This window comes from Syngnathoides biaculeatus, chromosome 5 (genome assembly GCF_019802595.1).
Source record: "Syngnathoides biaculeatus isolate LvHL_M chromosome 5, ASM1980259v1, whole genome shotgun sequence".
Taxonomy (NCBI): domain Eukaryota; kingdom Metazoa; phylum Chordata; class Actinopteri; order Syngnathiformes; family Syngnathidae; genus Syngnathoides; species Syngnathoides biaculeatus.
Window position 1 is genome coordinate 6,924,980 of NC_084644.1, and position 15,853 is coordinate 6,940,832.

Consider the following 15,853-nt stretch of genomic DNA (forward strand, 5'->3'; position numbering starts at 1 on the left):
GACCTCATTAATTCAGAGGAGCGATTGAGAGAGAAACCCACTCGCGCTCCGTCATAAATCAACTCTTGTACACACGCGGACGCGCGCAAACATACGCGCGTGCGTCGACACGCCTGCGGGGCAAATCTCAAGGCTTTGGAAATGATTTAATCAGTCAATGACAGGAAACGCCGTGATTAATTACCCGGGTGGCTCCAATCCGTCGCTCTCTTGTGTGTTCTTTTTTTTTTTTTTTTTATAAAGCGAGGTTCTTTTTTCCCCGTGGATGACACCCGCTTTTTAGAAAGCGTGACTCAAATCTGGCCTTTGTCGTGTTTACCCTTTCTTCAGTCCTTTTCTCTGGAGTCAAAATGGAGGTCCACCCTGCTAAGTAGGTTGGGTGCTGTGTGTCATCTCGCAGTAAAAAAAAAATTGGGGGGGGGGGGGGAATCTGGGAATTCAACTCAGGGATAACGACAGCGCCGAGTGTGTGAGTGAGAGTTGTGGAGATGAGGAGGTTTGATGCTGTAACAGCTGCTAATTATTGCTGCTCTATATTTCACACAGTCCGTTTGATCTCCTGTCTCGGAGAGAGAGATAAAGATTCTCTCTTTTTTCCCCTAAAAATTGAACACACCCGTGCACGCACAGCCACACACACTCGGTTACGCAGGGTCACGATGAGGATAAAGTGCTTGAATTGCGTAAGGAAATTGACTTTTTAATTGTTTGTATACAATTCTCCGCTCTCCGGCGTGCCCGCCCACCCATCAAGTGTGAAATTACACAACCAAATAAATCCTTTGTTATCGGCCCCTTTCCTAAATTGTGACTTTGAGCTCGCTGTTCTGCATTTGCTGAATCGTGACATCATTATTTAGCTAACTTCCACAGCTACAGCGAAGAAAATATCTGAGCACGCTGCTATATTGCAAGTTCTCCCACTGACAAATCATGGAGGGGTCTGAAATTTTCATCGCAGGTGCATGTCCACTGTGAGAGAGATCATCTAAAAAGAAAAATCCAGAAATGTATGATTTTTTTAATGATTTCTTCGTGTGATACAGCTGCAAATAAGTATTTGAACACCCGAGAAAACCATTCTTAATATTAGGTACAGTCGCCTTTGTTTGCAATTACAAAGGTCAAACGTTTCCTGTAGTTGTTCACCAGGTTTGCACACACTGCAGGAGGGATTTTGTCCCACTCTTCCACACAGATCTTGTCTAGATCAGTCAGGTTTCTGGGCTATCGCTGAGAAACACAGAGTTTCAGCTCCTTCCAAAGATTTTCTATTGGGTTTAGGTCTGGAGACTGGCTAAGCCACGCCAGAACCTTGATTAGCTTTTTACGGAGCCACTCCTTGGTTTTCCTGGCTGTGTGCTTCGCGTCATCGTCATGTTGAAAGACCCAGCCACGAGGTTGTTCCCCAAAATCTCACAATACATGGCCGCGGTCATCCTCTCCTTAATACAGTGCAGTCGTCCTGTCCCGTGTGCAGAAAAACATCCCCAAAGCATGATGGCACCACTCCCATGCTTCACAGTAGGGATGGTGTTCTTGGGATGGAAATCATCATTCGTCTTCTTCCAAACACGGTTAATGGAATTATGAACAAAAAGTTCAATTTTGGTCTCATCTGACCACAAAACCTTCTCCCATGACTCCTCTGTATCATCTAAATGGTCATTGGCAAACTTAAGACGGGCCTTGACATGTGCTGGTTTAAGCAGGGGAAACTTCCGTGCCATGCATGATTTCAAACCATGACGTCTTTGTGTATTACCATCAGTCAACTTGGAAACGGTGGTCCCAGCTCTTTTCAGGTCATTGACCAAGTCCTGTCGTGTAGTCCTGGGCTGATTCCTCACCTTTCTAAGGATCATTGAGACCCCACGAGGTGATATCTCCACTCTGATTGAGATTGACCGTCATGATTATGACTCTCACAGTGGACATGCACCTACGATGAAAATTTCAGACCCCTTAATGATTTCTAAGTGGGAGAACTTGCAATATAGGAGGGTGTTCAAATACTTATTTTCTTCACTGTATACGCTTTACCAGTTCGGAGGGTGTGCACACTTTTGCAACCACCTCATTTCAGTTACATTGATCTGTACGGGTGATGGGATATTAATAGTGGGAAGAGTTGGACATGTTATATCTTCTTTCACACTAAAACGTGACATTTGAACGTGGGTGTGTAGACTTTTTATATCCACCATATTATGTCGGAGACCTTCCCAACCACACGACACGGATGCGTAAGAGCGCCTTTACGGCCAGAGATGTGAGGAGCAAGTGTGTCATCAATGATGCAAAAAGATCGGGTTCTTCATTTTGTCTCTCTTGAGACGTGTTAGTCAAGTGCTGCGTGTAAAGCGAACTAATGAAACGGAATCTGTTGCTGCACATTTTCGTCTTAAATCAATGCGCTTAAGGTCAAAGCGGATATTAGGCTGAAGTACTCTTCCGGCCTCCTCAACACAAAGTACGTACTGTACATCTGCGCGGTACGGAAGGTCAAACGTAATTCATTCCGGGACACTTTCCAGAGGCGATAAAACCTTCATTAACCGCAGTGTATTGCTTTAAGTGGTGGTCATTAATAGAACAAAAATAAATAACCGTTGAATGAAACACTTGTGAGTTACCTTTTTTTTTTTTTTTTTTTAAAGAATCTTAAGTGGCACACATGAACGATAAAAGATAAGACAAATGAACTCCGGATGCATGCTGGCCAAATGAAGTATTTTTTGTGTGTGTTTTGATTCTGAAGTTATGAATTGTAGAACCTTGACGGCATTCCTCTGAAGATGTTACACTGTCGCAAGGTCTAATACAGTCCTTACTGTATGAAAATGTGTCGTTAATGATAACGCTGCTCATTTTTTTATTTTGAATACTTTGTCCCATCTATTATAACCCGAATGTTGCATACAATAAATAAATTCACGTTCATCTAATAGCTCTGTAGCACTGTTAATCTTAGTAAAGGCTGAATATCAACTGATATCAGATTGCTATTTCGTTTCTTCTTCTTGTTTTCCTTTCGGCTTGTCCGGTTAGGGGTCACCACAGCACGTCATCTTTATCCATCTAAGCCCATCTCGTGCATCTTCCTCTCTCACCCCCACTGCCCTCATGTCCTCCCTCACATCATCCATCAACCTTTTCTCTAAGCTTGTCTCCAAAACATCCAACTTTGGCTGCCCCTCCAATGAGGTCATTTCTAATCCTGTCCAAGCTGCTCACTTCCGAGCGAGAACCTCAACATCTTCATTTCTGCCACCTCCAGTTCCGCTTCCTGTTGTCTCTTCAGTGCAACCATCTCTAATCGGCACATCATGGCCGGCCTCGCCGCTGTTTTAAAGACTTTGCCCTTCATCCTACCGGTGACTCTTCTGTCACATAGAACACCAGACACCTTCCGCCAACTGTTCCGCCCCGCTTGGACCCGTTTCTTCACTTCTTTACCACACTCTCTATCGCTCGGGCTTTGAAGTCATCCACCCTCACTATATCTTCTCCCTGGAGCTTCACTCTTCCTCCTCTGCCCCTCTCATTCACGCAACTACCGCAAACGGGAAGGGGATCAGAGCGGATCCCTGATGCAGTCCCACCTCCACCTTAAAGCGCCACTGTCATGAAATGCATGACTTTTAGTATGCTATTAATGAAAAAACAGCAGCCGACATGGACCCATGCGTTTTTTTACCACAAGACGTGATTTTGATGTATACAGCTTTTTGTAACTCCCGCCATGAAAATCCTCTTGAGGGATTTGTTTTGGAGAAGTAGCAGGAAGTGACGTACATGGCAGGACCGCCCTCAAGTGGACTCGTTTGTTTCTATCAGTTTTACCTCCGGGAAGGTAGCTCGTCCTTCCTTCCTGTTAGCCAAATTGCCGGCTCGTTGCATTGCCGGACATTGGTTGAACACTCGGGAGGATGGATTTACCCTTCATAAGTTTGCAAGAGACGCGGTTCGTTGTGAAAAATGGATTGCACGGGTGCAGAGGACGAGAGCTTCGTGGGTTCCAAATGCGGCGCCGGGCTGCGATGGCTCTTCTCCGGCGCGGATGTGGATTGGACGGGAGGCAGTTTAGCCTTGATCGCATATCATCTGAATATGGCTCGAAACAATCGGGTAATATTGCCCTGGTAACTTGACTCGGTTGTGTGATGTTCTCTTCTTCGAAAAGAGCTTCCGTGTCAGAAGGGGCGTGTTCGACTCCCGTAGTGGGGGCCACAGCGTGTTTTCAATGGCCGGGGTGACGTCACGAACAGGAGACGCAGCCAATGTGGTGACCACTTGGATGTTGTCGGATGACACTTCCGCAACTTTGCGCACGGATGACGCGCTCTCTGCTCGTACTTACTTTTTCGTATAGACATTGAAGTGAATAATGTTATATGTATTTTTCATGACAATATCTATTTTAGAATGTTTATCGGGATGACACTTGACCTTTACATTCTTCTGACACACCTACGGCACATCTCACCGCTCTTCTGCTGCCCTCATACATGTCCTGTACTACTCTAATATATTTCTCCGCCACACCGGACTTACGCGTGCAGAACCACAGTTCCTCTCTTGGTACTCTGTCTTAGGTTTTCTCTAGATCCACAAAGACACAATGTAGCTCCCCCTATTTATTTGCCATAAAAAAACAAAAACAAGTTAAATAAATAAAATCCACTTTATTTATTGAATGATTTCATCATTTTAATCATCTGACATATATAACAACAGTGTCTCATTGAAAAGCGCTTTTACTTACACGTTTTCACAATCCTCAGCAAAATAAATAAACTGGATTTTTTTTTTTTTTTTTTAATTTTTGGAGATGCATTTTAATTTGGCACATCTGACCGCCGCCGCGGCAACTGTCATAAATACGCGTGGGAATGGAAATGTGACGCGTTGGTTCGCGAACGACGTCGCGGCTGAAACACAAGGTCTGTTCGAATATTTACAAAAAATAAAAAATAAAAATAAAAATACAGACAAAAGAAAGTTTCACAGGTGACATCTGTTGCAGTCCAGCCGCTCTCGTACAGTCAGCCTATAGTGCAACACGTTCTTACGAGAAAGTAGTAGGTTATTATTGTCTTAAAGTCGAAACATGTATCGCATTGATAACTGATTTGTTTGCAGTTTTGAATGCACCTATGATATTTATCATGATTGTTTCACTATCGGATGGCACGGTGGCTCAGCTGCTAAAGCGTTGGCCTCACAGTTCTGAGGTCCCGGGTTCAATCCCGCACCCGCCTGTTTGGAGTTTGCATGTTCTCCTCGTGCCTGTGTGGGTTTTCTCTGGGTGGGCACTCTGGTTTCCTCCCACATCCCAAAAACATGCAACATTAATTGGGCACTCTAAATTGCCCGTAGGTGTGATTGTGAGTGCGGCTGTTTGTCTGGATGGATGTTTCACTATCAATAGGTAACTAGGTTAGGGTTAAGGGTTGATATCCTCATTAATTATATCCATCCATCCATTTTCTTAGCTGCTTATCCTCACGAGGGTCGCAGGAGTGTTGGAGCCAAACCCAGCTGTCAACGGGGTGGAGGTGGGGTACACCCAGAACTGGTTGCCAGCCAATCGCAGGGCACATGGAGACAGACAACAGTTGCACTCACAATCACACCTACGGGCAATTTAGGGTCTCGAATTAATGGATGTTTTTGGGATGTGGGAGGAAACCAGAGTGCCCGGAGAAAACCCACGTAGGCACGGGGAGAACATGCGAACTCCACACAGATGAGTCCTGGGATTGAACCCGGGACCTCAGACCTGTGAGGCCAACGCTTTCCAGCTGGTCCACCGTGCCGCCTCATTAATTGCAATTTTAAAAAAAAAAAAAAAACTCTCTCAGGTAAAAAAAAAAAAAAAAAAAAAAAATTACCAGAATTTAGGACAGAATCCGACTAAATTCTCCCGTGAACAAGTTCGATTAGTGCTTGTGCCACAACTTCATTTCCGATTGTTGAACGTCTCAGTCTTCCCATTAGCATTACGAAAGGGGAGCAATGTGATTTCCTCCCGCTTCTTTGTCAGGTTCCATGAAGGCGGCACTTCAAAAGGCAGCCCGCCGCCTCCACGGAGGACGCCACGACACAAGCCCGGCTTGTCTTTGAATAGCAGGTGCGCCTTTTCTCTTTATTGTAAGCTGAACCGACGGAGAAAGGAAATGATCAAAGTCGCTTGTCCCACCGTCGGCTGCCGCGCGGCGGGGAATTAATGGAGAAAGCCGTTTTCAATTGAAAGCGGTCAATGGGGGGCGGGGCGCACCGCGCGCGGAGAGGAGCTCGGATTAATCCGACAGCGGCGCGAGGTACAACCCCATTTCCGGAAGCGAGATCTCGTTTGCGCGGGTCAATTAATAAACGCGGCTTGCAGAACCTGCGACCGTCACAAGGCCTTTTGGCGGAACTTCGCCGGCCACGGCCCGTCCAAGAAAGGCTGCGGATTGCGGGGAGGCTGCAGGGCAAGCGCGGAAAGCGGCGTGAGGTGGTTTGTTTGGAAGGCGGACAGCGGCGAGAGAGGCGGGGGAGGGAGGAACGGGACGGCGTGGTGAGCGAGGAGGATGGAGGGGAAGAGGGATGAGAGCGGGACGGGGGAAGGGCGAAGGTAATCCGGTAAGCTCGGCGGGCGGTGGGCGAGCGAGTGGGCTAGCCGGACGTCGGGGGAGGGCCGCGAGGCGGAGAAGGCCGAGTGCTGCAAAACGAAATGGTGGAGGCTGGCCAAAGGGGGGGTCAGCGCGAGGGGAGGGAGGTTGGGGACGGCCAAAGCCACCGGCTGTGTGAAATCCTCTTGCGGCTGCACGTGTAAAAGTCTTTCGAGGGGGTTGTGACCTCTTTGTATTGCGTGAGGGTCCTGCGGTGGGTCGAGTGACGGTGCAAGCAGGTAGCTGTCCTCTAAAGTCTCGTACTCGTCCATCTGTGTGCCGCAAGTGAAGTTTATCTCCACGGGCACCTCCGCACTCTCTTCACTCTGTTCTAGAACTTTCTGCATGTGCTCTCTGGCTTGTTCCTGAAGGAGTCGATACTTGCCCATCTCCTCAGCGCTAAAGCTGATCGGCTGCGCTCCGCCTCCAGCCGCCTCCTTGTCATCGGTCCTAATCTCATCTGGAGACAGATTTGGTGTCCCGCTTTGGTTTGACTCAGCCAAGCCCGAAGGACGTCCGCCGTTCGATTTCTGACTCACCTCCTCGTCTCCGAGCTCTTTCTGAAGCCTCTCCAACTGTTCTTTTCTCCTTCTCACCTTTTTCTGGATCGCGGGGAGCTTCCCGATGAGCGGGAGCAGTGAAGTCCGAGCTGATTTTAGGGGTACGGCATCAGTCTGGCGTGGGCTGATGGTGTTTGGGGTCACAGAGGCGGGATGTCCGTGGTCACTGTGAAATTGTGACTTGGTCCCTTCGGGCTGAAACGTGTTGCTGTCACTGTGATGTGCGTCGGGGTCCGATGAAGATTCTCCAGCATCGATGCTAAGGTCACTTTCCGTCTTGGCCTCGGATGGGAGCCGCCTACACGTCATACCTGAGCACGTGCTGCTCTTGCTCCACTCCCAGCTGAGTTCAGAAACGCTGCTGCCGCTACTCGGGCTGCAGGAACGCGGGCTGTGACTTCTGCTGGACTCGTACGCGTTCCACGCCCTCGCCGGCGGGCTGTACCTCCGCCTGCTCGTCCACCATTCGGGGCTAGCATCGTACCTAAAGTTTGCGCGCCCCGTCCCCGCAGGCCCCCTCCAACAGCTAGGGCTCCACCTCCCGTCAGGACCGGTTCTACAACCTGAAGTGGACCTGCCTGTCCCCCTTTCTTCCCAGCTGTCACTGCTTCCCAATGTCCACTTGTCCCAATCTATATCTTCTGTGTTTGCTCGCCTGCTCGTCATTTCCCTGCTGCTTGGACTTGGGCTGGACCTCATCCCCCATTCCCACCCCATCGTCTTGTTTGGCCATCTCCATCCCGGATTCGGCCTACCATTCTCCCCACTCCACTCCCATTGTTCCGACGGTAGACCTCTGTCTTTGGACGCTATCTGCGTCCCCCTTTCCCTCCCCCTGTCTGTCCCCTCATGGCATCTCAAATTACTTCTGTTACCACGAATAAATCTTCTGTCCCCGTGGAGGAGTTTTCGCTTCCTCGCCGGGCTGTCACCACAGCTGTTGTCAGGGTAACTGCAGTCAATGAAACTCCTGGGGTTGCCATGGAGACCCGATTCCCAAAACAGCTTTGTGTTACATCCCGGCGAGAAAGCGCGTGAGGAGCTGCGAGATCTCGGGGGAAAGGTCCCCCTTTCCGCGTCAGGAGTGTGTCTGGAGAGCCGCGGGGAGGCGAGGAAGCGTCGGGCCTGTCCTCCGCCCGGCAGGACCTGGGATGCCGAGCGGCGGCTCGTGCGAGGCGCCTTCTCCCCGACGGAGACGTAAACTGACTCGGTCTCAGCCGCCCTCTTTCTTGCCTCCGTCTCCCGTCGTCCCCTTTTCTCTACCCAACTCCCTCCAGTTTCGGCTCCTCCGGCGCCCACGTTGGAGACCGCCGAGACGACGCTCCTCAATTTACACCTCAGCGATTGGCGCCTATTTGCGGCCTTCCGCTTTTCACCCTTCTTTCTCTTCCCCAACTTGGGCTTCTTTGTGCTCTGTTTACTCTTTCTGCGCGAGACACCCCTTTGCGAACGGGGATCCCCGGCACGCTCGCACGCGGATTCGCCGTCGCTCTCGCACCTGGGTGGGCCGACGCCTATCCCGCGTGTGCCAGGCTCAGCGACAGATTCTAATTCACAGTTTAGGGCTGAGATGGCTTTCCCGCCGATCCCCCCTGCGCCTGTTAATCTGTCTCCCCGAGGAGTCGGGGGGGTTGTGTCAGAGCTGTCACTATGAGTGAGGTCAAACGGAAAGCAGGGCGCCCTCACACGATGCTCTATACTTAGCATGCGTGTCGCCCCCTCTGATCCTCCCCCTGACGGCGAAAGGTTTTTGTTCTCGACAAACAGGTGTGCGTCTGCCTTGACGTCCTCCTCAGCTTTCTCCGTCTCGCGCACGGGGCTCGGATTGGTCTCATCCGGGAACTCGCCCGGCCGATCTTGCGCGTCGCGTCGGTTCGTGGCGTTGGGGTTGCAGCTGTAAGAGATGCGAGGCTCACACTTGGTGAACTTCAGCAAACTGACCGGCCATCGAACACATGTGGCGCCATCTTTACCCAAAACGGACATGTGCTCGCCGACCGCTGCTCCTGACGTCTGCTTTATGTCCGTCCCGCTACCCGCGTGGGACGCCGCCGGCCGTGTCAAATCGCTGCTCTGATTATTTTTTACATCCTCCCTTATTTCCGCGTCCCCTCCGCAATTTCCTCCGGTATCGCTTCGACCAACACCCTCAATTTCCCTTTCTATGTCTTCCAAAATGCCCTTAATCCGTTCCCTCATTTGCTGCCGCCTCTCTCTCTCCTCCTCCTCCTGGTCGGAGAAAACCGAGGCGCAGGGCTCCAGCCGGGGCCCCCTGCGCGAGAAACAGAAGGACACCCCGCGCCTGCCCCCGGCTCGCCCCCGCCCCTCCAGAGGCAGCTGGCAGCCCGCACCAGGCCGCTGATTGACTGCAGCCGGACCTTTATCGCGCTCTGGATGAGTGATTGGCCGGGACGCTGCCGGAGCGGCCGGTGGTGTTCGGGAGGGAGGCCGGCATGGATTTTCTCGTTGGCGGCTCAGCGGCGATGCACCGGTGTGTTTGGCCGGGGGCCTGTCTGAGTGTTTGAAGGGTGCAAATTTCTCCAAAGGGCTGTGGGCTTTGTGCTCCGCGTTCCGGTCCTGCTGCTGGCTAACGAGTCTGACGGCGCTCCGGAGCTCGTAAGTCCTTCCTTGGCTCCTGCAACCACAGTCGATGCACAACATGTTCAGATTGTTTGCATTTAATCACCCCGAGAGAACCTCTCACACTGATTATTCTGATTATACTGCGATCGCTGATTATTAACGACAAGTGTTAACTTCTTAAGCAGTTCATTTACAATTCTATTTTAACACGCCTATTGGGCCAATTATACTTTACTCATGTATTCGGTGTAGTAGGCTCAACACTTTGCACGAACCCACATGCAACATCTATCCATCCATCCCTCCATCTATCCATTTTCTTAGCCACTTATCCTCACGAGGGTCACGGGGACTGCTGGAGCCAATCCCAGCTCTCAACGGGCACGAGGCGGGGTACACCCTGAATTTGTTGCCAGCCAATCACAGGGCACATCGAGACAAACAGCCGCACTCACAATCACATCCATCCATCCATTTTCTTCACCGCTTATCCTCATGAGGGTCACGGGGAGTGCTGGCAACCACCGCACTCGCAACCACACCTAGGGGCAATTTAGAGTGTCCAATTAATGTTGCATGTTTTTGGTATGTGGGAGGAAACCGGAGTGCCCGGGGAAAACCCGCGCAGGCACGGGGAAAACGTGAAAAACTCCACACAGGGAGGGCCAGGAGTGAACCAGGGTCCTCAGAACTGTGAGGCCAACGCTTTCCACCTCCGACATCATGGACATGGAATAATGTCATGCCATTATCCAAGCCGCTTATCCTGACGAGGTTCACGGGAAAGCTGGAGCCCTTCCCAGCTAGCTTCGGGCGAAAGGCGGACTACACCGTGAACTGGTCGCCAGTCAGTCGCAGGGCAGACATCGACACCATCACCGAGCGGGAATCGATCCCACGCTGCCCGCCCCAAAGGCAAGCCTGTGTACGACTACACCATAATGGTTACAAAAAATAGATACGTAATACGACTATTTTATGAAGTGATGTAATTAGAATGTCTTCTGTACAGTATTCTAAATATTAGCATAGTTTTTCTTTCGGAAAAGGAAAACAAGCCGCTTTTCCGGGGAGATAAGCCAGAAACTAACTGAGACACCAATAACCACTGTTGGATATTGTGAAATTATGACTCCCTGCAGATACATTTCCCCGTATAACGCAACTTTTATTTGCATAATGTCTTTCAACGCGACCCTAAAACACCTTTGTGAGCCATCCAGTATCCTCATGTTATATTTACTTCACCTGTGGCCCGTGGAGGACAACTGAGTGCTCTCACATCTGTGCACGCATCCATCAAATCCAAGAAAGATTGAACGGATGTGACGCATTCTAACCTCGGTGGAGTTGTGATCTTATTTAACGCGTACACACACGTGGCCCCCAAAAAGCTAAACGCACTCACCGCTGGCGTTCCTGCTGCAGCTGCGCCCGCTGGTGCAGGCGTCTGAGAGCTTTCTCTTGCTTGCGTTGGTCCTTCCACGACTTTGAGGCCACGTTGCGAGCGAACTCCCTCTGCTTCAGTTCCTTCAGCCTCTGCATTAAACACACGTGATGGAAAAGGGTGTTGAGGGGGTGACTCTTTTGATTTCCAAACGATGCTTGGTGTTTGCAGATGTTCCTCTTCGAAAATATGTAAAAAAGGAAACTCCATACACTCTGGACGAAAGTCACTTTTCGATCAATGGCCAGCTTGAGCGCAAACAGCAAACAAACGAAGAGTCGATTGCAGACGCGGTTGAGATTATTGAGTGACGTACTCTAATGATGCCGACGCCACTGCGTCTTTTGGAGCCGAGGAGCGAAAATGACGACGCATCTTGTGCGTTTCATGGCACTCTCATCTTTTGATCTACACCCATCATTTTGAATTCGCACATTTTTCTATTCACTCCAAAGGTGTGTAAAACCTCATCATATCATATCATAGTATGTTATACCTTCTAGAATATGATGTTGTGTTTTTTTTGTACGCTGTGAACGCCTGCACTGTGTGGATTAAAACAGACATTCAGATTTTCTCCATTTTGAGCTCATGGATGAAACATAAGGCGTGAGGGCCAGATGCGGCCCACCTCATCCTTTTATGTGGCCCATAGAAGCAAGTCACGTGTCTGTGTGCGTCATGGTTCTTGGTAAAAATCTGTTTCAAAATTGCAAATTGTCTTCACCTTGAGAGATTGCAGGATTTTTGTTAACCAAACTACTTTAAAATAGATTAGATGGATAGATAGATAGATAGATAGATAGATAGATAGATAGATAGATAGATAGATAGATAGATAGATAGATAGATAGATAGATAGATAGATAGATAGATAGATAGATAGATAGATAGATAGATAGATAGATAGATAGATAGATAGATAGATTGTGGGGATAAGCAGCTAAGAAAATGGATGGATAGGGATCTGAGGTCCGGGTTTAATCCCAGATCCGCCTGTGTGGAGTTTGCATGTTCATTAATTGGACACTCTAAATTGCCATAGGTGTGATTGTGGGTGCGATTGGTTGTTTGTCTCTATGTGCCCTGTGATTGGCTGGTGACCAGTTCAGGGTGGACCCCGCCTCCTGCCCGTTGACAGCTGGGTTAGACTCCAGCACTCCCACGACCCTCGTGAGGACAAGTGGCTAAGAAAACGGATGGATGGATGATTAAATAAACAAACAATATTTAAACAAAATGTTTTCCTTAACTTTGTATTTCAAAGCTAGCTATCCATATATGTATTTTTTTTGTGTGTGTGCATACCGTCTGTAATGATATGATCATCCATTTATTCATTTATATGGTTTCACAGCCTTAAGGGCCCTTTAAGGGAATCCGTAACCGCATTGTGGCCCGCTGCAAAAAACAAAAAAGGGAGTTTGACACGCTAGATTTGGAGCAAGGCCCGGCCCTTGAATGCATCACGGCACTGCGAAAAAATAACAATTAGCCGCGCTTTGTGTACACGTGTTTACGTATGTAAAATGTATCCGCCGCCGTCGGCGCGCCGACTCTCTCAGGGATTCACGCCACTCTTTCCCGATTTTCTTTTTCTGACACACTGTAATCCCCTCCTTTATCCACGCTTGGCAGGTGTGTGCTTGCGCACGTTAGCGCGCCCGCCTTTGTCTGCATCGAAAGGCTAACGAGGGACTCGGGAGTTCGGGAATAGCTGCGGCATTGTGCCCCGACATCCCTCTGGTCTCTTTCAAACGCAACGAAAAAAAACATTCTTGGCTTTAGCCTGCGCAATTTAGTGTTTACGTGACATATTATTGCCTTTATTCTACAGCGCCCCTTGCGATATGATTATCATCCTGTCTTTTTTTTCCCCTCCACGTAATGTTACTCATTCCCACCTATCATCCAGAATATATCACGCACACATGCATGCACACATCAGATTAGCCCCTCAGACATCGGCTCTATTTATACACTGGCGCTCTTTCACACTTAGATCCGACGCAGAAGCTGACAGACGTCAGGTTAATCTGTGCTGAGTCTTACACAAGTGCTTGTCTTTTTACATTATCGCTCGACGCTTACCGTCCTGCTATCGGCTCGCCGAGGACGCTAACGCAGAAGCAATTGTGGGTTTGTGTCGGTTAAATATACACGCGGAAGCCAAAGCGTTCGGTACGCCTGCACCCAGCTAAAAAGATCCAGTACAGGAGCTGCACAAAGACATATATCGAGCTCGTGCACCTACGTCATAAAATCACGTGACTTTTGCCTACGTCGCCATATTGCAGGTCAAGCTAAGCATTGCTCAATGCTAAGTCGGTTGGAGACGACACGGAAATATGTCTTGTAGCGCGACGCCCAGAGTCTTGTCCGATACCGTCAGACATTTAGAAGGTGAAAATAAACGACGGTACCTGGAAAAATGAGATAAACTCAGTATAAAGGACCCGTCCAAAGCCGATGTTTTCGCCGATAAGAAATTCGACTGTTAATTAGCTTCCGCTTGTCTTGGAGGACTGGATATACGCATGGATCTGGTGTGTAAGTCGTCGAGATTTACACGGAAAAGTTTGAAAGCGTATAAAAGTCTATACTGGAATAATTTGTTACTTGATCTGGTCTAAATCAGGAATAAGTCCCGCATAGTGACGGTTTTGACGGCTCATGAACGCGGGAGCGTGTTCGGCGACACGTTATCCTTTGCAGGAATCCATCGATCTTTTCAGCTAGTATTCAATACAAATACCAATATTTAAACAAAGGACACCTGGTTTTACACAAACTCGTATTCATTAACTATGAGTGGAAAAAAAAAAAAGAGGACGGGGAGTCGGCTCCTCCGTACACGGAAGCGTATTGCGGCCACATGTACACACACACTGGTAATTTGAGATTCCTACCTGAAATCAAGTGATCGCTACACAGGCGTGCGTGTATTTTGGTTTTCTGGTATTTTCATCTGGTATTCTTTAGAATGATCTCTTTGAATATCCGTCTCATCTGTTGCGACAACAACAGCACAACAGGTCTCGGGTATTGTAAATATTCTCTTCCGGTTCAATGTCGAGCAGCTCTGTTTGACCGGCATGTGCAGTATTTGTGAACAGGCCACCTTGGGTGGATATAACAGCTGAACATATTTGTGGCATTATCTCTAAAATGGAATCCAAATATTCTTCTGAACTTTGACTTTGTGGCACTTTGTGGCACTTGCAGTTTGTGTTTCTCCTATTTCAAGTTGAAGCCCGGAAGCTGTACCTTTTTGTATCATTCAGAAACGAACATTATTTTTCATCCATCCATCCATTTTCTTTGCCGCTTATTCTCACTAGGGTCGCGGGGAGTGCTGGAGCCTATCCCAGCTGTCAATGGGGAGGAGGCGGGGTCCACCCTGAACTGGTCGCCAGCCAATCGCAGGGCACATCGAGGCACACAACTGCACTAACAATCACACCTTGGGGCAATTTAGAGTGTCGAATTAATGTTGCATGTTTTTGGGATGTGGTTTGGAAACCGGAGTGCCCGGAGAAAACCCACGCAGGCACGGGGAGAACATGTAAACTAAATTGCCCGTAGGTGTGATTGTGAGTCCGACTGTTGTCTGTCTTGGTGTGCCCTGCGATTGGCCTGCGACCAGTTCAGGGTGTACCCTGCCTCCTGTCTGTTGACAGCTGGGATAGCCTCAACCCCTCTGTGACACTTGTGAGGATAAGCGGCTCAGAAAATGGATGGATGGATATTATTGTTTGGTCGGCTCATCGAGCACGTCGGAACGCGTTCCGATGAGTCAAAACGGACTATACATTTGGGATTCTGGGGTGAGCAGAGACGGGTCGATTTTGACTCATGTAATAAACAATTTAAATCAATCCATGCGTCTGCGTGTTCATATTGATTTGCATCTATAGTATATTTAATGGATTCTTCTGCAATCCCTCAAGAAAATTTCATGGAAATTTGTGCAGCATTTAATCAAAGTTCCTGCTAACTAACAAGCCAACAGTGTTTGATGGAAGGAATCAATATTTCTGTGCCAATCAAAATAATATATTCACATCTTTGATTTCATCGTAGCGGCGTCCGGCGAATGGACACGGGATCAACTTGTTGCGGGGTTAATACTAGCCGGCGTGTGTTTGATTTCGGGGACTCGCGTCGAGCTTTGAAGATGGCTGATGGTAGATCTGTCGGTAAAACTCAATATATTCAAGTACGGGGGGGGGGGGCATACGTAATGAAGCGGGTCGGACAGGAAAGAAAGAAAGAAAAAGGAGGAAGCACGACATCAGACTGATGAGAGCCAGAAAGAATATAACGAAGACAATCCTTCCTGCTGAAATCCCAGCGCCGGGTTATTGTTCCCTCGTAAAAAAAAAAAAAAAAAAAAAACATCCTTCGTTGCTATATTTAGTGGCAAAATTGCACTTGCACTCGTTCCCCCGTTTAAAGCTGATGTCACGGCCCCCTTCCGCTTTCCCAACATGTCCGCCGTCGAGCTCAATCACCCCCCCCACCCCCCCGATATTCCCTCAGATACGTCGCTCGAAATGATCCGCGCATGTAAATGTCTTGATTGCGCCTCATTCAATAATCAT

At 48.8% G+C, this 15,853-nt stretch overlaps 1 protein-coding gene across 2 annotated transcripts in view; it reads right to left on the reverse strand.

Moving 5' to 3' along the window:
* Positions 1-6,127: 6,127 nt before the first annotated feature.
* LOC133501220 (G patch domain-containing protein 8) overlaps positions 6,128-15,853 on the reverse strand; it is a 49,820-nt gene continuing 40,094 nt past the window's right edge. For both annotated transcript variants that reach the window (XM_061820812.1, XM_061820813.1), the window contains exons 3-4: positions 11,211-11,341; positions 6,128-9,854 (exon numbers count right to left, since the gene is read on the reverse strand). In XM_061820812.1, the coding sequence (XP_061676796.1) occupies positions 6,404-9,854; positions 11,211-11,341 (3,582 nt within the window). In that variant the 3' untranslated portion in view covers positions 6,128-6,403. The remainder of the gene's footprint in view (positions 9,855-11,210; positions 11,342-15,853) is intronic.